At 31.4% G+C, this 23,487-nt stretch overlaps 1 protein-coding gene across 1 annotated transcript; it reads right to left on the reverse strand.

Annotated features, from left to right (window-relative positions):
* Positions 1-8,441: 8,441 nt before the first annotated feature.
* On the reverse strand, positions 8,442-19,449 carry LOC147387444 (disease resistance RPP13-like protein 4). Its single transcript, XM_086421834.1, has 2 exons — positions 19,400-19,449; positions 8,442-11,076 (listed from the first exon to the last, which is right to left on the reverse strand). The coding sequence occupies exon 2, from the start codon at positions 11,068-11,070 to the stop codon at positions 8,476-8,478; it is 2,595 nt and encodes an 864-aa protein (XP_086277960.1). The 5' UTR covers positions 11,071-11,076; positions 19,400-19,449; the 3' UTR covers positions 8,442-8,475.
* Between the last annotated feature and the right edge of the window lie 4,038 nt (positions 19,450-23,487).

The following is a 23,487-nucleotide window of genomic DNA, read 5'->3' on the forward strand; positions in this document are numbered from 1 at the left end:
CAAGATGTGTTTGGTGAACAGGTGAGCTTCTATTGACTTGACTTGACTTGACTTCTTTATTTTGTTTTGAATGGTGACTTGACTTCACCTCCTTATCTATAGCAAAAAATCAATTTTAATTTCATAACGTGGTATATGTGACCGGTTGATCCCAAATATCTGTGAGCTGAGCAAAATTTTAATTTTTTTTACAAAGTTGGAGATTGGGAATAATTGGGCAAGAGAAAGTTTCTGCAAAAATCCATAAAGTAGGGAAAATACCGGATAAAATAAATAATTATTTTAAGTGTACAAAAGTTTAAGAAAATAAGTTTTTTATATATTAAAAACAATAATAATGAAAAAATGTCTAAAACGAAAATAATCCATGATTTTTTGAAAAATTAGGATTAAATCACAATTAGCGTGTTTTGTAATGAGGATGGTTTCTTCAAAGTTTGGAAGCTACCTAACTGCTTTAAAGTCGACTCATTGAATGAAATCAAATTAATCAATAAACCTATATGCATTATTGTTCGATTTGGCTCTAGGACATTCTTGAATCGAGAATTGAACCGATTCAATTGATTTTTTTTTAATTTCTACCCTAAACTGAATGGATTATCTATGAAACAGAACCAAATCAATCTTAACTGCTTTTATTTGGTTCGATTCTCAGTTTGACCCGATCCAATGTCCACTCCTATGAATTACATATGCCATGACACCTATTAGTGAAAGTGAAACTCTTTCCTTACAAATATAGTAAGATTTTGAGTCATACTCAAAGTCGTTTTGCTCAAATGACTACATTAGAAATCCAACATCACCTCACTAGTTTAATAATAAAAAATTAGATAAATAATAATAATAATTTCTATTTGAACTAGATCTAAGGTTTTGAAAATGGATGATTATTGAACTTCAACATAACTCCCAAACTTAGAAATGAAATTCAATGGTAAAATTCTTTTTTTTTTTTTTTTTTTTTTTTTTGAACCTTTCTAAAAAGAAATCATAGAATTTCGTCTTCTACAACATTGAAGCATTGGATTATGTTTTTGGTTGCCAAGAGATGAACCCAAGGACCCTTAGTAAGGGTGAAATCCTTACTAACTTAAGGCTAGGCGTGGTGAAAACTCTCAAGTAAGAGTTGTTAATTATTAAAAAAATTCTTTTCTTTTCTTTTCTTTTCTTTTCTTTTTTCCATTTTTTTTTTCTTATTTTAGTAGATGTGTCAACTAATTTCGTGAGAGTAACCAATCTTATATAAACTCCTAAAGACCCGTCTTCGAATTTAAGTGTGATGCATTGTAATATTGAGTTCATTAATACAACATATCATCAAGTTGTGCATAACCTCCTCAACCATATTGATATGATGTATCGATGTACGCCAATATATAATATATATGATATTAATATTTTAATGCAAACATAATATTTGACCATTGGAACCTCTACAAGAAGCAATAGTAGGTAGAGGTTAGATCCAAGATGCCATCGATCCAAAGTGAGATCCAAAGATGCCATCGATCCAAAATCTAATCGGTTTTTTCGAGTTCAGGTTAGATTTCTTCACGTTTGGAAGTCTCGATTGATTTAAGGAATATATATTTTTTTAAATTTGAGATACAGCTGTCTCAGTTGACTTTGGGAATCTGACAACTCTTACTTAATGACTGAATCTCAAGGCCATCTTCACAGTGGATGAGACTTAGTAAAATCTCTTTTCCTCTCTCACTTAGTAAGGCTAGTCGGCCTTGTCTTTTGTGAGCTGTCTCAATGATTAATGAGAGATCATCCAGCAGATCTATATCTTATAATTTTATTACAAAAATTCCCTTTTTAAATTACTATGGCTAACCTTACTTTATGAATCAGACTATCATGACTAATCTTCTGAGATTTGAAATCTTACTATGAGTTATTGAGTCAACATGAATTATCAAAATGGGCAATCAAACATATCCTTCTAAATTTCATGAAAAAAATAAAAAACAAATACTTTTTGAGCTTAATCGAAGCTATTGAACATGGATGGCTATCAAATTCCAAAATTTGAAATTAAAAATGAAACGTGAATATTAATCTTTTTTTCCAATTTTATTTTCAAAATTCTTTAAAAAAAAATTCTTCTACGACCTATGGAATCCGAAAAAATAAAAACACCTTGTTTTTTTCTTGAAAAAAAGTCCAAAGTTCAATTACCTTTTTGACCAAGTCATTCGTTCTGTATTATCTTTGAATTTGAATTTCATACTTTCCCTTCTTTCCATGTAGGTTCCTAAGGAAAATTAGGTCAACAATTTGAAACCCCACAAACCTATGAATTTCTTTGGGCCACCCTCCAGGGTTTGATTGTCCCTTTACTCAACTTGTTGCATGTAGGACTTTTCAAGGGAGCGGTGCGTGTGACCGTGGGATTAGTCACACCCAAAGGGTAAGGATACCCATGAGAACAAAAAACAAAAAAAAAAAACTACTCAATGTGGCTCAAGATACTTTAGTTTTGGGAATTTAGGCATATTTTATGGGTTTTATCCTAATCATATAAGATCTACACCTCTTTATGTCTCCTAATGATGGAGTTTGGGGATTATAAATCTGAGATTTGTCTGGCCTACCGAATTCAAATGACACATAATATCTTGATTGATAACACACACTTATAGATTATTGGGCATAAACTTAACGGGTTCAACTTATGGTTTATTAATTCTAGGATTGCAACAAGTCCAATCGTTTTTAGGGAAAAAAATAAAATTTTGATATGTTAATGGATCAATTTCTCCTCCACATAAAAACATCCAAAACGAATAAAGAAAATAAGAGAGAAAAAAGTAAAACTAATATAATAAATTGCATGCATACTTGCAAAATTAATTAAAATAAGAAAATTACAAAGAAGAAAAATCATAAAAATTGAAAGGAAAATATAATCACTTACAAGACTTTGGATATTTTATATCTTCTCACTTTTGAGATTGGCTACATGCACTGTGGGGGATTTTTTAATCTCCCACCCCTTGAAATTTACACTACAATTAATGCGACTCTCTGGTCTTCTTCTCCGATGATCCTTTGAATTTTTTATCATCTTCTCCAGTGAATCTTATTTTTCTAGATTAATTTTTTTGTTAGCCTTTACTTAAAAATGCACAGGTGTAGAACCTGCCAAAGAGGCTCCAATTATCAAGCTAGTATTTGATGAAAATTACAGAGCAGTAAGCAAATATGAGCATTATAGTTGTGTGTAAATTTTACCTTGGGTTTGAGTAGGAGAAGTATCTCTATTTATAAAGTGAGCTTTTTAATGGGAGCATTAAACTCAATTGTAATTAGTCACCTATGTTGTCTAATATTTATGATAATAAAAGTTCATGATGTTTTGATGATAATGAAGACTCACTCATCATGATTTTTGTTATATATACGAGGAATGGCCTTAAATATGTAATTGTTCAAATTCAGTGATCATTCAGTTCCTTGAATTGACTCAATCGAGTTATGTGAATGCGCCTCTTTCGAGCACCATGTGTGTTTTAATTCGGCGGTAATGTGACGCCTCAAAATTTAGGTCCATGACCCTACCCATAACTCATGAGTCAAGATATAGATCCGAATATTGAAGATCAAAAAATTATAAATTATTTAAGATATATAAAAAAATATCTATTATTTTAGTAAAAGGGATTTCATGGTTAACACTTAAACTTATTATTTTTTTTTTTTATAACTATCAATACTAGAAATAAACATCGGTAATCCAAAAGTATGATTTTATTCAATTATTGAAACACCTTGATATTGTGTGTTCTCTAAATTGTTAGATTCTCAACTCAATTTATTTTTCTTAAAAAATATAATAGTTACGAGTTACAGATGAAAAGATGGGAGAAAATTTAAAAAAAAATTAGTAAATGTGTGATGTCCCATTGTAGGCACAACAAACTCAATTTACAAAAATTATTGTTGCGAATTATACACCCTGTATTTTCACGAACGGTCAGTGGTGTTGGAAAGCTAACACATAAGCCTAAAAGTTTTGTGTTTTGACTATTTTCAGAGAAAGAATATTTCTTAAAAAAAATTAGCCGAAACAGAACCTATTTGCAAAGACAATAAAAATTCAGATTCATGTGGTTTATTTTAAGAAAACATATAAAATTTAATATTTATTCGATTTCGATGATTTTGTCAATTTTATAAAGATATTTTAAACCTCTATCAAACCACAATGATGGAATATTCTAAAATTAATAATTTATTAAATAAAATTTAATTAATATCTAATATACTCAAACTCAGAAATAAATAGCAATAAAACATAATCTCAATCCATTATTTAAAAACATTAATAATATCGACATAACATTCTTCTTGGATGACTCATCAAATAGAGTTCATAAATGAAATAAAATAAACCACTACATGTTTATCAATGTTTTCACCATTTATTTTGACGTAAAACAAAATTGAAATAAAAAGAACGTAACAATAAAATTTCTGAAAATTTAACTAAGACACCTCCTCGTGATAAGCATTTGAAAAAAATTTGAATAAATAACATAAGAACAATCTTCATAGGTTACTACTATACTCACTCGTGATTTAATCGAAATAATAATCATATTAAGTAAAAGAAGAATATTGTAAATCTTTTATTACATAATTGATATATAAATTATGTTCACATTCCATCAAGGTTCAGTACAAATTATGTTCTGTTTTAAAATCTTTGAAACTATAATACCTAGTGGTTTCATATCTTTCTTTTTATTTTATCTTATTTTGTTTGAAAGGCAAGCAAGATTATTGCTCAATAATGTTTTGAAATTTCTATATTGTATGAAGGTCTGTTAGTGGGTACAAGGGATTCCACATAGGCTAATCAAATGGTTTGATAAATGTTACCAATACATGTTATTAAATGTTTACAAGGTTGTAATTTATCAAACATGAAACATCCGTAAACTTAGTATTCCTTTCAAAACTATGATCAGTTTCACTGACCCAAAGAATCAACTTAATAATCCAAAAATTATGGTGACATAATGATCCAAACCTTCAAAAATAAAAAAAAGTTTTGTGAGGACTGGTAATTTGTGTAATAGGGAGGACATGGTTTTAAAGTGCTATTGCTCATGAGCATAGCGACAAAGTCGGGTTCAGGAATAATTCGGCAAGAGAAAGCTTTGGAAAAAAGTTAGTAAAGCCGGGAAAACTTTGGATACATTAAAAAGTAAAATATAATTGTTTAAAAAAAAAAATGCAATAGAAATATTTATGTTATATATTAAATGAAAAAATAATAAATAAAATAATTAAAAAAATAAAATAATCTATGAGATTTTTTGAGAAATCGTTGATTAATTGTGATTTTTTTTTTTTTCAAATCAAAGATCTTTTTCAAAAACTTCTTGATTGAATCGACAACTATTAAAACCGTACTTTAATTTAAAAAAATTCGCAGATTTTTTTTCACCATGCTCATGAGGTATGCAATCAATTTTTTTTTTTTTCCAAATTCGACTGACACTAGGGTAAAAAAAAGATCAAAAAAGGAAAAAAGAGACAATTCTGGATTTCTTTTGCACCACTCAAAAGTGGTAATATTGTAGTTTACACAACTGATATGCTTCAACATTGAATGGGTCAGTCATGTTAGGACATGGGCCTTAAGATGATCTTATTACAGGCTCTACAATGGGCTTGATCATTAGTCATGGCCTCCAATGTAGACTCCAATGTGCACTTTCCTTGGCCAAGTTTGGATTTTCATTAGTCCACGGGAACTTCTATTTTTTATCATCCGACTTGATTCAATTTAGGTAATTTAATAAACTTCGTCATTACATTCTAGTTCAAGAATAGTAAATCGTCCATATTTTTGTAAATCCATTTTGATGGGGTTAGAAATTTCAGAATGGGCTGATTTTTGGGGAAGATGATCTCCTCATCATTGAGATTATCCTCACCAAAAATCAGTTCATTCTCAAACTTTTAACCCTTGTATATAAGACAACAATTCAGCTATGCCTGAGTTGCCCTTATTAATTCGTAGGGTGCTTTTATAATTACCCATATATAAATGCTAACATTTATGACCACATGGGGATGTTTAGTGCATAAAATGGGGTGGACTTCACCCAAAATCCAAGTTTTGAAAATTGAGTTTAGCAGATTTGGAACCATGAAATAGATCTGAATAATAAAAAAAATAAGTCAAATATAGTTTAAAAAACCTTGACCGGACTCACATCTGGGGATGGATATGAATCAACCCCCAGATTTGCCACTATCCGAATATATATTGTTTTGAAAACCATATTTTTAAGTTTTTTTAAATATCCTTTTCTACATTGATTTCTTATAAAATCGAAAGAGTATAATGGTAAAATAGAATATTATTCTAAGCTTGCAAAGAAGCAAAATTGATTAAAAAATGCCAAATGTTCAAGAATTCTCCGATGTGAGTTGGATTTGGATATGGTACTAGCTAGTATTATTCAAAACGGATCTGATTGGATCCTAATCAATAAAGAAATCCAGATCTGAATGTAGATGTAGTTAGATCCGACCAGGGTCCAACCCATTTATGCTCTAGGGAAGTTAGCAACCTCCAATAATTTATATTTTCAAAAATGCCTTTCAATTGTTTGTCCTTTAGAGATACTTATATAATGTCATTTTTGTAAAGATAAAAAAATCTTTGGTATTTTTAAAGTGTTTATTGTAGTTATTGCAAAAATATTTATTACTTAATATCTAAAATCCAATCCACATGAGTAACCAATTGGATTTTGGATATTATTTAATAAATTGCTCCACAATATAATGCATTGTACTATTATTCTAGTGCAAAAATAATATTCGAGCACTAGAATCTCTAAGAGAAGCAATAGTAGAGGTTTGTTGAAATCAAAATTTTCATCCAAAAATTGTTCTAGGAGTAAATTTAAACTTATTAATTATTATTATCTTTTTGTCAAAATTAATAAAATTTCAAGCCCATGACTCTGATTAGGGGCGGAGCGAGGATTTTCTTGTAGGGGGCTGGGCAAACTATAGTTTCCAATAAGGTTTATGAGCTTGAAGATGAGTGATTTTGGGGGAAAAATTCAAGGTATTTTTGGTTAGAGGTTGAAGAAAAAGGCATTCAAGTCATTTCTCATTAATGTACATGAGAAGACCTAAGTCAAGGGGAAATGCCATCTATTTGAAAACATATATACGGATCTCAAATACTGACCGAAACACCTTAATACCTCTGTGACGGTAGCCTTTTCTAATAGATTAATGCAAAAATAAGCTCAATAACCTCATATTAAATTTAAATTGAAATTTTCTTTTGATTTAAGTTTCCTGAGTAGTCTTCAACATCTAGGGAATATATATATATATATATATATATATATATATATATATATATATATATATATATATGGGAAATGTTCAGCACCCTAAGTTTTACCACACACTTTAACAAACGTTTTTTGTCCTACATGGGTTAGAAGTTTTGGAATGGGCTGATTTTTGGTGAGGATGATCTCTATGATTAGAAGATCATCCTCCCCAAAAATCAGCCCATTCCGAGATGTTTAGCCCCATGTTTACAAGTTGAAAAATCGTGGACCGTCCATTTTTTGTAAATCAATTTTGATGGGGTTAGAAGTTTTGGAATGAGCTGATTTTTGGTGAGGATGATCTCTTCACCATAGAGATCATCCTCACCAAAAATCAGCTCATTCTGAAACTTCTAACACATGTAGGACAAAACGCGTTTGTTAAAGTGTGTGGTAAAACTTAGGGTGCCGAACGGGACCTATATATATATATATATATTTATTTATTTATGATAGTCTTTAACCATAGTACTAATCTACTTCAACCTTCAAACCTAAAGAACAATGTCGAATTTTTAAAGTTGAAGATCATTTTTTTTTCAAAGAATATTATAGTCTTTTCTATAAAGAGATTAAGGTGAGATTTAAAATATTTTACCCTGATCTTGAACCAAAGGACTAATCTAGTTCAACCTTCAAAGCCAAAGAAAGTATAGGATTTTTAAAGTAGAAGATGCGATTTTTTTGAAAGAAAATTCTAAAATTTTCTGCAAAGGGTTTAGGCAAAATTCAAAACGATGGATTAAGACGAAGTTAAATAGAATAAAATTATTTTCTATTGAAGTTTTACAATTTTGGTGCCGAACGAGACCCTTATTTGTTACATGAGTTGACATTATCTTTTTATGAATATAAATTAATTTATTTTACGAAAAATATGTATATAAACAAGGAAATAATACAATACTAAAAGTCATCTGCTCACATATCATCATAGCAGTTGAGTTATTTCAAGACTCAATATTACAACAAAGAAAGAAACAATAAAGAGTAGTGGTGATCCCATCAAGGAACAAGCCTTATACGCCCCGCCCCCCCCCCCCCCCCCCCCCCCCAAGTGATTCTCACCATGACCTACATGCTTTTCTCAGTCCTCCACCACATCTGCCAAAGTGTCTCCTTCCTTCGTCCAACCATCATTGCTCCATGGGGGTGCCTCGAGTTTGCCACAATCATCAACCTCAAGCTTTCTTAGGGATGGCATTACCATTTTCATCGCAAGCCAATCCACCATCAATTTTCGTAAGAAACGTAAGATTAAGGTTTCCAAGTCCCAAACTATATTGTTATTACCAAAGAACTCCGTACTCATCCTAGTAATGTCTCCAGCTTGAATACAAAGTCGTCGTAAATTTGGAAGAGTAGTCGGATTGATCCAAATAGGTGTCTTTTCTCCTTTATATACGTGGAATCGTAGTTCCTGAAGCTTCTGAAGAGGAGGAAGCGCGCAATCCACTTTCGTGATGATTTCCTCACTTGTCCCAACAAAAAAAAGCTTTAAAAACTCCAGTTGTTTGAGCTCAGATAAGACTGTAAGCTCCCCTTCTGTTAAGCGATCTACTGAATAAAAGAACAACTCCAATCGTCTGAGTCGGATCAGCATTTTCAAGTCAGAAAGGTGACACACATCGTCGACATTGGAATTTAGAATCTTAAACCCCATAAGTGATTCAAGGTTTGATAGCTTTCCAACCCCCTTGGGTAGGTATTCTAGTCGTAGACATTCATGTAAATCCAGTATAGTTAGTCTCTCCAAAGTAGTCACCTGTTTTGGAAGCCTCTTTAAAAAACGGAATACGGACAAATGTAGAACTTGAAGATTTTTCAGTTTTTCTATAGAATTGGGGAGTTCATCCAAACGAGAACGTTTTATTGTAAGACAAATAAGATGTGTTAGAGATCCTATCCCATTCAACCAATTTAGCTTCAAAGGCCCTGCTCCAAAACTGTTCTTGAAGCCAAAGTCAACATGTAAAACCCTCAGCCATTTTAACTTGCATAATTTGGGTCCAACATTTAAGGCAAACTCTTCCTCGTTCTCCTCTAAGTCAACCCCAATTATTGTCCTCAACAATTGGGAATTAGTTTGACTCATTTGTGAATTCACAATGCCCACCCGACGCGATCTATCTGTACAAGATAGCATACCCCTGTTATCTAATCCCATAAAATTTTCGTCCTTGGCAATGTTTATAATCATGTCACGTACCATATCATGGACTTTACACCTTATAAATCTTCGTTCATAATCATCCTTCCCTGTGCCTAGTAGTAAACCACGGCTCACTAATTCATCGAAGTACTCCAATCCAATCTCAAATGCAGCCCTTCCATCCCTTCCTCGAACAAAACCCTCACCAATCCACAAATAAACCATCATATCATCAGATATTTCATAATCCTCTCGAAATGCTGCAAAATACAACATGCAGGGCTTCAAATGCATAGGAAGCTCTTCGTAGCTTAACTGTAGTGGAGCGAAAATCTCCTCATCATGGGCTGCCAACTCTTCCTTTAGATGCTCGGATATTCGCCTCCACTCATGGATAGAGTCTCCTTTCCCTAACATCACTCCTCCCATGACCTTGATTGCCAAAGGGAGACCTTTACATTTAGCAACCAATTCTCTGCCAATTTGCTCTATTTTTGGATTTCGACAATGACCACCATCATTTGCAAATGCTATTTTGGAGAATAATGACCAATCCTCCCCATTGGAAAGAAGTTTCGGTTTATGTATGTTATTCTCAAGTGCTCCCATCGATCGGGCTACTTCCTCATTCCTTGTCGTAACAACAACACAACCACCCTTATTTATTCGAGGCAAAGCGGACTTGAAGCTCTCCCACCACGACCCTTCTTCTGTCCTCCACACGTCATCCAAGATAATCAAGTACCTATTCCCATGCAGTTGTTTATGTAATTCTTCCAGTAGATCATGTACATCAATGTTCGATAACTTCGTGTCGTCCACATCAAGTTTTTTCAACATCTTCTTGAGTAATTCATCAAATTTGAAGGTTTGGGTAACGTTCACAAACAATACATGTTTGAAGGACTCCTTCACTTGATCATAGTATTTCTTTATGTTTTCAGCGAGGGTAGTTTTGCCTATCCCGCCCATCCCCACAATCCCAATGACATGCAGGGGCCCACGTGCTTCCATGATCCACTGCTTAATTTTCTGTATGTCATCTTCTATTCCAACTATTTCAGCATCGGTCATTAAGATTGGATATCTTATTGGTCGACTTCTTCCGGCTTGATATTCATTTGAAAGACTTTGAGTTGGAGGCAGGTACGATTTCATCCTCTTCCGAAGATCTCCTATTTCTTGATTTATTTGACTCAATCTCTTTCTCATTTGGTAACAATATTTCAATGATAAAAGGGAGAAGTAATTCATGCATTTGCATTCTCCTCTTTCCAGGAACAACTCACAATCTGCTATAATGTCCTCTGCTTTATATAGTACTTCTCTTAGATCCCTTACAACTTCCTTCAGAGTTTGCTTTTGATCTTTTATCCTCACTTTATCTGCATCTTTCAGGAAGCCTTGCATGTAAGGGAGTTCCCTTTTCATTTTCTTAAACTGGTTGTGGAATTGAAGCACTTCACGCCTTTCATTTAAGAGACTGTCCATCAAGTTTTGTATTAGAACACCAACAACTGCATCCACCATATTTTCCTGTGCGATTTCTCGAATAATACAACAATAGAATTGTAAAAATTTTGTTAGTCCTTTAATAAATTAAGCCACACATCCTCACAAAATTGCATAAATAAAAATTATATAAGTCCTATCATGGATATGGTGCATAGAGTTACATATTTTCAAGATTTGGATTAGGATCAAGTAGACAGATTAGATACCATTGACTTAAGTATCATACTAGTGGACTTTTTATATATGATTTTATATACCCAATAAGACTAACATAATCACATCAAGAATTTTAGCAAAGTTCAAATATCAACAGTTAATAAACCAATTGATTAGGCATTAAAAACCTATATAGTCTTAAAAGGGGAGCATGGTTAGAGTTGGTGGAGATGAAGAATGAAATATGGTCTGAGGGTTTCCCAGGGATGAGGACCAACATTGTTTAAAAATTCAGCTCGAAGCCAAGATGACTTAAGGCTACTTATCTTGGCCTCAGAAACCAAGCAAGAAAGTCAATGTGAATTACCCATGAGACCATATAAGTCTCCAATATTAATGCAACTTACTATATAAGATTTATGACCACATCGGGAAGTTTAGGGCATAAAATGGGCCAAATATGGTTTAATATATCTTGACCTGACTCTAGGGATAGATATGAATCCACCCCTAGATTTGCCATGATCCGAATATATATTGTTTTGAAAACTTTTTTTTTTGAAGTTTTTCTAAATATTATTTTCTTCATCGATTTCTTATAAAATTTAAGAGTATAATCATAAAATGGAATATTATTTTAAGCTGTTGTGGCAAGGGCACATAACCATAGATTGTTTTCATCGGGATACACAAGAAAAATATGTGCAGTTCTATGCCCTTGCCACATTATCCACGTACCCAACTGCGTCCAAGACTGTACGCATACATCATTATTCTTTTTAAAAAAATGCCAAATGTTCAAGAATTATCCGACATGAGTTGGATTTGGGTATGGTATTAGTTAGTATGACCCAAAACGGATCTGATCGGATCCGAATCAATATAAAGAAACCCATATTTGAATATTGATATAATTAGATCCAACCAGGGTCCGGCCCATTTTAGGCTCTAGGGAAGCTAGCAACCTCCAATACTTTACATTTTCAAAAATGCCTTCCAGTTGTTTGTCCTTTAGTCGTACTTATATAATGACATATTGGTAAAAATAAAAAAAATTCCTTCCATTTTTAAAGTATTTATTATATTCATTGCAAAATATCTATTACAGAATATCTAAAATCCAAAATGCCGTTTAAAATTTTCAACGAAGACAAGCAAATTTTTTTTAAATAAGATTGCATTCTCACTAAAAGAAAAAAAAATGGACATTTTTGAAAATGTGAATGATTGGCGGTTGCTAACATCCCATGGGGTTTTGGATGTTAATATTCCCCAATATATTTTTTCAATAGAAATTAGATTTAAAAAAAAAAAAATTTATAAAAACTCTTAGCTATTTACGAGAGTATAAGATTTTGGTTGACCAGGTTTAGAAAAAAAAAATGTCTGGTAGAGTGAAACCCTTTCCTTACTAACATATTAAGAGTTTGATGTTACAAAGGTTTGTTTTGTTCATATGGAATATCACATCAGAAATCCAACACCACAACCCTCTAAGTTTCATAAAAAAACTCAGAACCAACTAAAAAAAAAATCAAAAACTAATTTCTTTTGAACTAGATCCAAGGTTTTGAAAATGAACAGCTACCAAACTTCCACATAACTCCCTAAACTTAAAAATGAAATTCAATGGTGAAAAATAATCTTTTTTTAAGTTTTGTTTTTCATTATACATAGAATTTTGTCCTCTACAACTCGAAGCTATCCGATCATGTCTTAGAAGGTATGGCATATAAGGTATTTGATTAAGTACCTAGTAGGTATTTGATCAAATTACTAAATGAGCTTCACAAAGATGTTTAATCAAATTACTAAGTGAGCTTCACAAAGGTGTTCACATACACAGCAAGTGGTACCAGAGCCTAAGTTATCTAGGGGGTTTGCAATAGCAAAGAAGGGTACAACAGTGATCAGAAGTTTGGTGGAATGAAATTTGAGGTAAAGCTGCTTGATGGAAAATCAATCTTTACATTATGGCAAATAAGATGAGGAATATTCTTATCCAACGAGGACTTTGTAATTGTATTCGGGGCATTAAAGCAAAATCGGAGAGCATGTCCAATGAGACATAGGAGGAGTTATATTTGAAAGATATTAGTTTTATTGAGTTGTATACTTTTCAATGAAGATATGTATAACGTCATGGAAGAAAAGAGCGCTAAGGGAACATGGGACAAGCATGATAAATTTTACATGGAAAAGACTTTATCCAACAAGCTATTCCTTAAGGACTAACTCTATGGCTTAGGATGAAAAACTTGAATACTTTCAATTGGTGTTTTAGTGATTTGTTGAAGGTAGAAGTGTAGTTTGGAGAAGAAGACAAATCATTATTTTTATTGAGATCACTTCCTAATTCTTTCAAATACTTTTAGACTACACTTATCTTTGACAAGGAGATCCTCAAGTTTAAGGAGGTGTTTCAAAACCTTATCTCTCACGTGACGATGAACAAGTCAAGTGAGAAAGAAGCTCAAAGGAAAAGACTTATTGCAAAGGATTCAAGCAAGAGAGGTTGAACAAAAGAGAAAGAAAAATTCAAAGAAAATAATTCTAGATCCAAATCTAGAAATAAGAAAGAATTTGAATGCTACCATTATGAGAAGAAGAGACATTACAAAAGAGATTGTAGATAGTATAAAGCAAAGGTAAAATAAGGGAAGAAAGTTGAGTCAAGTTCTACGGCAAACGTAGCATCAGAAAGTGATGAAGAGTGACTAGCGGCATCTTCGGGTAATCTCACCTTCAACTCTTCAAGTTTAGATTCCAAGTATACTTTTCATATTTGTTACAATCGTAATTGGTTTGACTCCTATGAACCTCATGACTATGAAGATTTTCTAATGGATGACAATACAACTTGCAAAATCATTAGAACGGGTACCATGAATATAAAAATGTATGATGAGGTTGCTAGAACTTTGGGTAGTGTGAGGCATGTGCTGGCACTCAAGAAGAATTTAATATCTTGGGCACACTCGACTCAAATAGGTTTTCATTCTTAACAAAGGATGGAGCGCTCAAGGTGTCTAAGGAAGTCATGGTAGTAATGAAAGATGTGAAACATGCAAATAACATCTACAAGCTTTCAGGGAGTAAAATTTTAAGTGGAGTACAACATCCACAAAAGGAAAATTATATGAAGGATGAAATTCAATTTTGGTACTTAAGACTTAGCCATATAAGTAAAAGAGCAATACAAAAATTACATCGACGACAATTATTGAAAGGTGTTGAGGCATAATGTGAACTTGCAAATAACCACTACAAGCTTTTAGGGAATACAATTTTAAGTGGAGTACAATATCCACAAAGGAAAATTATATAAAAGACGAAACTCAATTTTGGTACTTAAGACTTAACCATATAAGTAAAAGAGCAATACAAAAATTACATCGACGACAATTATTAAAAGGTGTTGGAGCAATACATGTGTTGTTCAAAGTTGCAAGTAAAGAAATCAAGAGTAAAGGGTTGCTAGACTATATTCATTCCAATGTGTGGCCTATACCTACTAAATCAAAAGGTGGAACTCGCTACTTTGTAACTTTCATGGATGATACTTTTAAAGAAAGGTTTGAGATTGCTTTATAAAAGAGAAATCCGATGTTTTACCAAGTTTGTGGAATGGAAGGTCGAAGTAGAAAATCAAACAGGAAGAAAAATCAAATATTTGAGAAGTTATAATGGGGGTGAGTATAAAGATAGCAAGTTCTTGAAGTTTTGCAAAGAATAAGGCATAAAAGATACTTTACTGTGAAGAAATATCATCAACAAAATGGCACTGCCTAGAGTATGAATAGAACTCTCATGGAGAGGGGGAGATGCATTAAGTTACATGTGGGGTTGTCCGAACCATTTTGAACGAAATCGATTAACCATACTTACTATTTGGTTAATCAGTCACTATCAAAGCTACTTCAGTTTAAATGTGCTGAAAACGTATAGATGGAAAAATAATTGGACTACTCTACATTGAAGATGTTTGGATGCAAGGCATATACTCTTATTCTTAGTGATGAAAGATACAAGTTGCAATTTGTTACTTGGATACATTTTCCTCGGATTTGAGAAAAGAGTAAAGGAATTCAAGTTTTAGGAGTTAGTAAACAAGAAGAAAATCTTAAGTAGAGATGCGGTCTTTGATTAAGGTTTTAAAGCAAAAAAAGAGAATTCAAGAAAGATAATAGTTAGAAATCGGTAATTGGTGACAAGGTAATTGTTGCCAAAGTTCTTACTAACATGGAGAATACTACAAGGGAAGAAGCTCAAATTCAATTTGAAATAGGTAGCACTTTTGATGAGAAAGAACAATAACAAGAGATGGTTCATGATGAACCTTTTAGTATATCTCATGAAATGTCAAGGAGGACCATCAAACCATCATAAAGGTTTGGATGTGAGAATGAAATGCACTTTGCACTAGTGAATCCACCCCAAGATTCGTCAAGATTCAAATATATATGTTTTCAAAACCATATTTTTAAGTTTTTCTAAATATCCTTTTCTACATCGATTTTTTAGTATTAGTTAGTATTATCCAAGACGGATTTGATCGGATCCAAATTAATATAGACAAATCCAGATCTGAATATAATATAGTTAGATACAGATATATTTTATAACATAAGTATGATGCGTTGTAATATTGGGTTCATTCATACAACATATCATCATAGTAGTGAACCTCTTTAATCATATTGATATGATGTATCAATGTACGACACATTATAATCCCTCATACTAATATTCGACCACTAGAACCTCTAAGAGAAAGAGTAGTAGAGATTTATTGAAATCAACATTTTCTTCTAAAAATTATTCTAACAATACATTTAAACTTATAAATTATTATCATTTTATAAAAATGAATAAAATTGCAAGCCCATGAATTTGATTAGAGGAGCAAGGATTTTCTTATAGGGGGGCAGGCAAACTATTGTTTCCAATATGGTCGAAGAACCTGAAAATGAGTGGTTTTGAGGGAAAAATTCAAGGGTTTTTTTTTATTAAAGGTTGAAGGAAAAGGCATTCGACTCTTTTCTCATTAGTCTATGAGAGAAGACTTAAGTAAAGGGGAAATGTCATCCGTTTGAAAGCATATATAGGGTTCTTAAATACTTATTAGAACGCCTAAATGCCTCTATATCCTTGATCTTTTCTAATAGATTAATGTAAAATGACCTCAATACCCTCACATTAAATTTAAAATAAAAAATTATTTGATTTATGTTTCCAAAGCTAGTCATCTTCAACATCTAGGGTAGTTTATTTTTTTGTCCTAATCTTGACCCATAGTACTAATCTACTTAAACTTTCAAACCAAAAGAACAATATAGAATTTTTAAAGTAAAAGATCATATTTATTTTTTAAAAGAAAATTATAGGATTTTTACAATGGATTAAGGTGAGGTTCGAAATATTTTACCCTAATTTTGAACCAAAGGACTAATCTACTTTAACCTTCAAAACCAATATATATATATATATCTATATACTATATATCTATATATATATATATATATATATATATATATATATTTGAAATAGAAGATGAGCTATTTGAAAGAAAATTCTAGGATTTTCTACAAAGGGATTTGGGGGGGAGGTTCAAAATGTTGCATACGATAAGGTTAAAAAAATTAAAATTAAATGTCTATAGAATTCAAAACTTCTTAGAAAAATTCAAGACTAAGATTAAGGATATAGGTATGAGGGCGGCTAACAAGGTCAAAAATGGTCATGTCATCCATTAGATAACACATGTGGTATCTTAATATTAAAATAATAAAGAGGTTCTAATAAATCAAAAAAATTTGAGTGATGGAGGGGGCAAACTTAAAATATATTAAAAATTAATATAGAGGATCATGTAATTTAAAAAAATTCTTGTGGAGTAAATGCCCCACTGCCCCAACTGTAAATCGGCCCGACTCTGATAACAACATTAGTTAATTTGTGGAATTTAAAAAAAAAAAAAAAAAAAAAATTCCTTTCTAATCTTAATGAGATAAGGGTTTGATGCAATTTTAAATTACTCTAAATTAATATTTTTAAAGACAAAAATATTCTTGTAAATATTAATGATAAACTATGACATATATATATATATATATATGAGAAATGTTCAGCAAACAAACATTTTGGCCAAAACATTTTCAAAACATGAGTTTATAGGCTTTGGAATGGGCTGATTTTTGTGAGGATGATCTCTATGGTGAGAAGATCATCATCACCAAAACATCAGCCCATTCCAAAACTTCTAACCCCATCAAAAATGGTTTGCAAAAAAATGGACGGTCAACGATTTTTCAACTGTAAACTGGGGCTAGAAGTTTTGGAATGGGTGATTTTGGTGAGGATGATCTCCTCACCATAGAGATCATTCCTCACCACAAATCAGCCAATTCCAAACCTCTAACCCATGTTTTGAAAAAATGTTTTGCCAAAATGTTTGTCAAAATGTTTGTTGCTGAACGGGACCCTATATATATATATATATATATATATATATATATATATATATATATATATATATATCCCTACTTGAATTAATCCAATATGTAAGAATTTGTGTTTTTGTTGATGTTTTAAAATTGATTTTTGGAAAATAATTCTATTGTTTGATGGTCTGTTGCTTTGGTAAAAGAAAACATTAAAATAATTGTCTTCTCTGGAGAAAAACAAGCGAACCATCCAATCCTAAAAACCTTTACCCCATTTTGGTCAAAAGTTGTGTCCTCATTTTCTAAAAAGAAAGAGCCAAGTGTCCAAGTTGCAAGAATCTCAATCAATGTTTATCCGGACTCCAAATTTCCAATTTCAAGTCCGAGCGTACTATATATATATATATATATTAGATAATAGTACATAAATCCTCATTTTTGTAATGCATATGCATTTGCTTATGCCATCTACAATTACGTATCCACATTGAAATATTTAGATAAAATAAATCCTAATCATTAGAAAAACCTACATTTTTTATGCACATGAAAAGTAACTAGCCCTACTAGATCTAGATCGATACAGTAACTCTTTTTATTTTTTTAAATTGAAAGGGAAATATATTCAATGTGGCTTAAGTGAGCTATATTGTAGTTTTTGGGTATTTTGGCATATTATCTGGGTTTTATTTGTATCATATAACATCTACACCTCTTTATGTTTCGTAATGATTAGAGTTTGGGGATTCTAGATCTAAGATTTGTAAGCCCTATCAATTACAAAGGGTTTATCATATGTGATTAATAACATAGGCTTAGAGATTATTGGGCATAAACTTAAGGGTGATTTAGACATGCCTCCCCTATGTTTTGCTAAATATTAGAGATACCCCCTTATGGTTTGAAAATGGTGACATGCATCCCTTGACCTCAGTTTTCTACATAGACTAAGGGAAAAATATTTGAACACGCTCATCTCAACCTCTAATAAAAAATCCAGATTTTTCTTCTAAAAACCCATCATCTTTAACCTTATTGGATAAAAAATTTAACCCTCATCAATTATCTTAAGACTTTATCTACTTCAACTCTTCAATCTTCAAAATAAGCAAGTTGGAATTTTTTAGGGAAGTATAAAATGATGAAATTTTGGTTTGAAAAATCCTAGGATTTTCTACGAAAAAGATAAAGTAGAAATGAAAATGATGGATTAAAATAAGGTAAATACTCTAGAAGTTGAAGAGTTTGAAGACGACTTGTTTTGGGAATAAAAAACAAATATATTTTGAAAATTTGTGAAAATGATGGAATTTTAGGTAGAAAAATCTGAGTTTTATGTAAAGGGTGTTAGTTTAAGGTAGAAAACTATGAATTGAAATTGAGTTAAGTAGATATACCATGATGTTCGAAGAACTTGAAGATGATTGGTTATAAGAAGAAAAATTTATTTGGTTTTTGAATAGAGGTTGAAGATGAGGGCATTTGAGTCTTTTCCTCTTAGCCTATTTAGAAGACTAAGCTCGACGGATGCATGTCATCAATTTCAAAAACATAGGGTAGTATCTCTCTTATGGTTTATTAATTCTATAGTGAAAAAAAATGAAATTATGATATTTTGATGCATCAATTTCTCCTCTACATAAAAATTATTATAATATATATATATATATATATATATATAAAAGGAAATGACAAAGAAGAAGAAGAAATCATTATAAAAGAAAGGGAAAATAATCACTTACTACTCTTTGGATGGTTTATATCTTCACACTTTTGAAATTAACCACCTGCACCAACGCAACTAAAATATTTATTTCTTAACCAGCACATGGAAATATCTCTCTCAAACAATTTAAAAAAATTAAAAAATTAAGTAACAATTGAATATTTTTAATGAAGAAATTAAAGAACTAAGAGCACAAAACTATTGGGGAATCAAAATATTTAGAAAGCAAAATAAAACTCAAACAATAAGCATCTTCAATTGTCCCCTCCATACGAGCTTCAATCGTTCGGCTAGATTTCGATTCAGGGTGAGATCCAAGATGCTATCGATCCAAAATCTAATCGGTTTTTTCGGAGTTCAGGTTAGATTTCTTCAAGTTTGGGATACAGCTTTCTCAATTGACTTAAAAGAATATATATATTTTTTAAATTGTGATACAGTTGCTAACTTGACTTAAAATTCCTATATATATATATATATATATATATATATATACTTTAAATTTGGGCTACAGCTGTCTAAATTGAGTTAAGGAATCTAACTAGCTTTACTAAATTAGTGAATATCAAGGCCACGTTAACAGTGGTTGAGGCTTAGTAAAAATCTTTTTCCTCCCTAACTTAGGATTTGTCTTGATTTTCCTCCCTAACTTAGGACTTGTCTTTTGTGACTTGTCTTATGTGATGTCTCAATTATTAATGAGAGATTTATCCAACAGATCTATCTCTTATAATTTTATTACAAAAATTTCCTTACTAAAGTACTCTGACAAATCTTAATCTATGAATCAAACTATCATGACTAATCTTCTAAGATTTCAAATCTTACTAAGCGTTATTGGGTTTACATGGATTATCAAAATGGGCAATCAAACACTACATCCTTCTAAATTTCATGCAAAAAATAAAAAATAAAAAATAAATACTTTTTGAGCTTGATCGAAACTGTTGAAAATGGATGATTACCAAACCACCAAATTTAAAATTAAAAATATAACAGTGAATATTAATCTTTTTTTCGAATTTTATTTTCAAAATTCTTAGAAAATTTTCCTCTACGACTTATGGAATCAGAAAAAATAGAAAACAAATACTTTTTGAGCATGATCGAAATTGTTGAAAATGAATGGTTACCAAACTGCCAAATTTAAAACTAAAAATGAATGTTAATCTTTTTTTTAAATTTTATTTTCAAAATTTTTAGAAAATTTTCCTCCACCACCCGATGGAATCCAATCATATTTTTGGATGCCACAATTGATGTGGATAGATCCACTCTAAGGTTTGTTGAGTAACAAATTAACATTCTCAATTTTAATTTTATAATGTGGACCCCAACTCTAAAGTTTGTTCAAGTTAAGAATTCTATGTAGACTTTTACCTATCCTTTGGATATGAGAGTCACTACAAGCCAAGGAAAATGAATTTGAACATAATTTTATGGTGCCCACACAACGTGAAAAAAGCTAATATTTGACGGTCTAAGGCCATCGAATTTCATAAAATTTGACAGACCAAAGCGTCAAAATTTTTATTATCAATTTCTTTTTTCAACAGACCGAAACTATTAAATTAATGAAGGATGAGAGAAATTTGATCTCTCTAAGCAGTCGAATTAGGGATCATAAAAAATTTCAATAGTCATAGGCCGTCAAAATTAGCTTTCTAAAATTTTGGGTTCTGACTCGTCAAATTTTATTGTCAAAATTTTCAGTTGTCACATAATGCCATTCACACCTTAATTGAATAGTGGCTACTCCAAAACTCAAGTAGATGAATTCAAAATCTTTCAAAAGGTTTTGAAGCCCATGTATCTACAATCCCCTTCAAACCTTGCCACAAATTTAAAATCTCAAATACAACGTATATTTTTATATGAATATTTACAAGAACACCCTTGTTCCATCTTAGCTGGAAGCAAAGTATAAGGAGTCCATTTCAGTCCAAATGTTAGTTTTGATACTTTGATATATTGCTTCTCCATTTCTTTCTGGTTGAGAAAGAAAAGAAAAATACAAATTTAGTGGATTAAAATTTATAAAAGTGCACCCAATATTCTTGCCTTAATGTGCTAGCTATTTGATTATTCCAGTTTAATATAGGTCCTGTATGCCAATATTTTTTGTTAGTTGTAGCACTTCTTAGAAGCAATTCCAATCTTCTCTCTCATTTTTTCTAATATTTATTTGTTAAATGATTTGAGATATCCCTGGTTGTTTTCAAACTAATGACATATCTCTTGACGTTGCTCTACTCTAAAACCAAACAGAAAACAACAAAGTAGCCTTATCTTCAACCTCTCGCAATAAATAATTTGTTAGTATTTCGGACTCCTAATTTTCACAAGTTAGCATTTCAAACCAGAAAACTCTGAAGTGGCAATCTCACCTCAAAATTTCTGTAGAAACATCTCCTTTGGATTACACATGGCATTTCCAAGGAGGTTTTTCCAATATTGACAAAAATGTAAGAGTGTGAAATAAATACAAAATGCCCCGTATCTTGAAACTAGGAGGGTTCCTTCATTATTTTGAAGCAGCATTGCTAATTTAAAGGAGGTATTTCAAATATTGACAAATATGTAAGGGTGTGAAATAAATACAAAATGCCACGTATGTTGAAACTAGGAGGGTTCTTTCAAAAGTTGGGTTCTTGGAGGCCCCATCCCTTCGAAATAGGTATTTTACACTCCTCCCATCAGCGGATATTTGATTTTTATACCTTATATATCCTTTAACCTACTTCTGACATTAAATTTGTTACTATCGTCCTTACAGGTTTATTTTAGTATATTTTCAACGCTACCGTCACCACTGAAAAAACGAAGTAAGGCAAGCAAGATTATTGCTGAATAATGTTTTGAAATTTCTATATTATATGAAGGTCTGTTATTGGGTACAAGAGATTTGAGTCAACTCCATTTGTTTCTTCTATAATTGATCAATGGTTTCCACAGAGGCTAATCAAATGGTTTGACAAATGTTACCAATACATATTATTAAATGTTTACAAGAATGTAATTTATCAAACATGAAACATCTGTAAACTTAGTATCCCTTTCAAAATTATGATCAGTTTCATTGACCCATAAAACCAACTTAACAATCCAAAAATTATGGTGACATAATGATCCAAATCTTCAAAAAAAAAAAGTTTTGTGAGGACTGCAGCTGAATGAAGCATCTAATGTCGTTCCAATTTTGCTTTGGACTCAAATGGATTTATTTTTCGATGCAGACTGTTTTGTGTGTGGTGTTGTCCATTTAAAAAACAAAAAAGGTTTGTTATAGGTGGAAAAAGTTACATAAATATTGATTATTTAAGTGGATTTTTTTTTAATGTGAGTGTAAATTTTCTTCCACTCTTTGGTGCATCTCACCCCAATTAAGCCCCGTGACCCTCTTATATACATAGTTCTTCTTTTGGTTTGTAGAGCCTAATAGCACTGGTCAACAAAGAGGTACTATAAATCAAGCCATACCTTCACACCAATCGAGCTCATTGGGGGGATCGAAGATGGAGTGCTCGAACTGTAGATGATAATAAAATAAAGAGCAAAAGAAAACATTGGCAAGTAAGAGTCGAACCATAAAGACAATGTTAATCCAAAGTATTTTTACTTCTAATCTAATTCAAGTTTAACAAACGATTTAAAAAAAAAAATAGTTTGTTAAGAGGATTTATCTAAAATAAATTACTAAAATAAAAATAAAAAAATTATGATAGAGAAGTATAGATCAATTGGATCCACCTTCACAAGCTTTATAAGTGAATTCTGATTTTCTTTTTATCTCAATCCACTAAACAAAGCTGATATTTGTGGATCGAAAAATCAAGCAGTTAAAATTATGAGAAACATTTAATATTCCACCTAATAATAAAAACATACGTTATCTCAATAACTCAGGTCGAGATTATTAGATAAACATTGATTGTTTTCTGTAAAGTATGATTCTTCTTGAACTTATCAATTATATTCAATATGTATGGTAAAAAAAAATTATCCATGGCTTGTGCCACAATACTAATTTTCTTCCACCTTCAAACCTAAAGAAAAGAATAGGATTTTAAAGTAGAAGATTACTTTTTAAAGAATATTATAGAG

This window comes from Akebia trifoliata, chromosome 13 (genome assembly GCF_017979445.1).
Source record: "Akebia trifoliata isolate Shusen 1 chromosome 13, ASM1797944v1, whole genome shotgun sequence".
NCBI classification, from domain to species: domain Eukaryota; kingdom Viridiplantae; phylum Streptophyta; class Magnoliopsida; order Ranunculales; family Lardizabalaceae; genus Akebia; species Akebia trifoliata.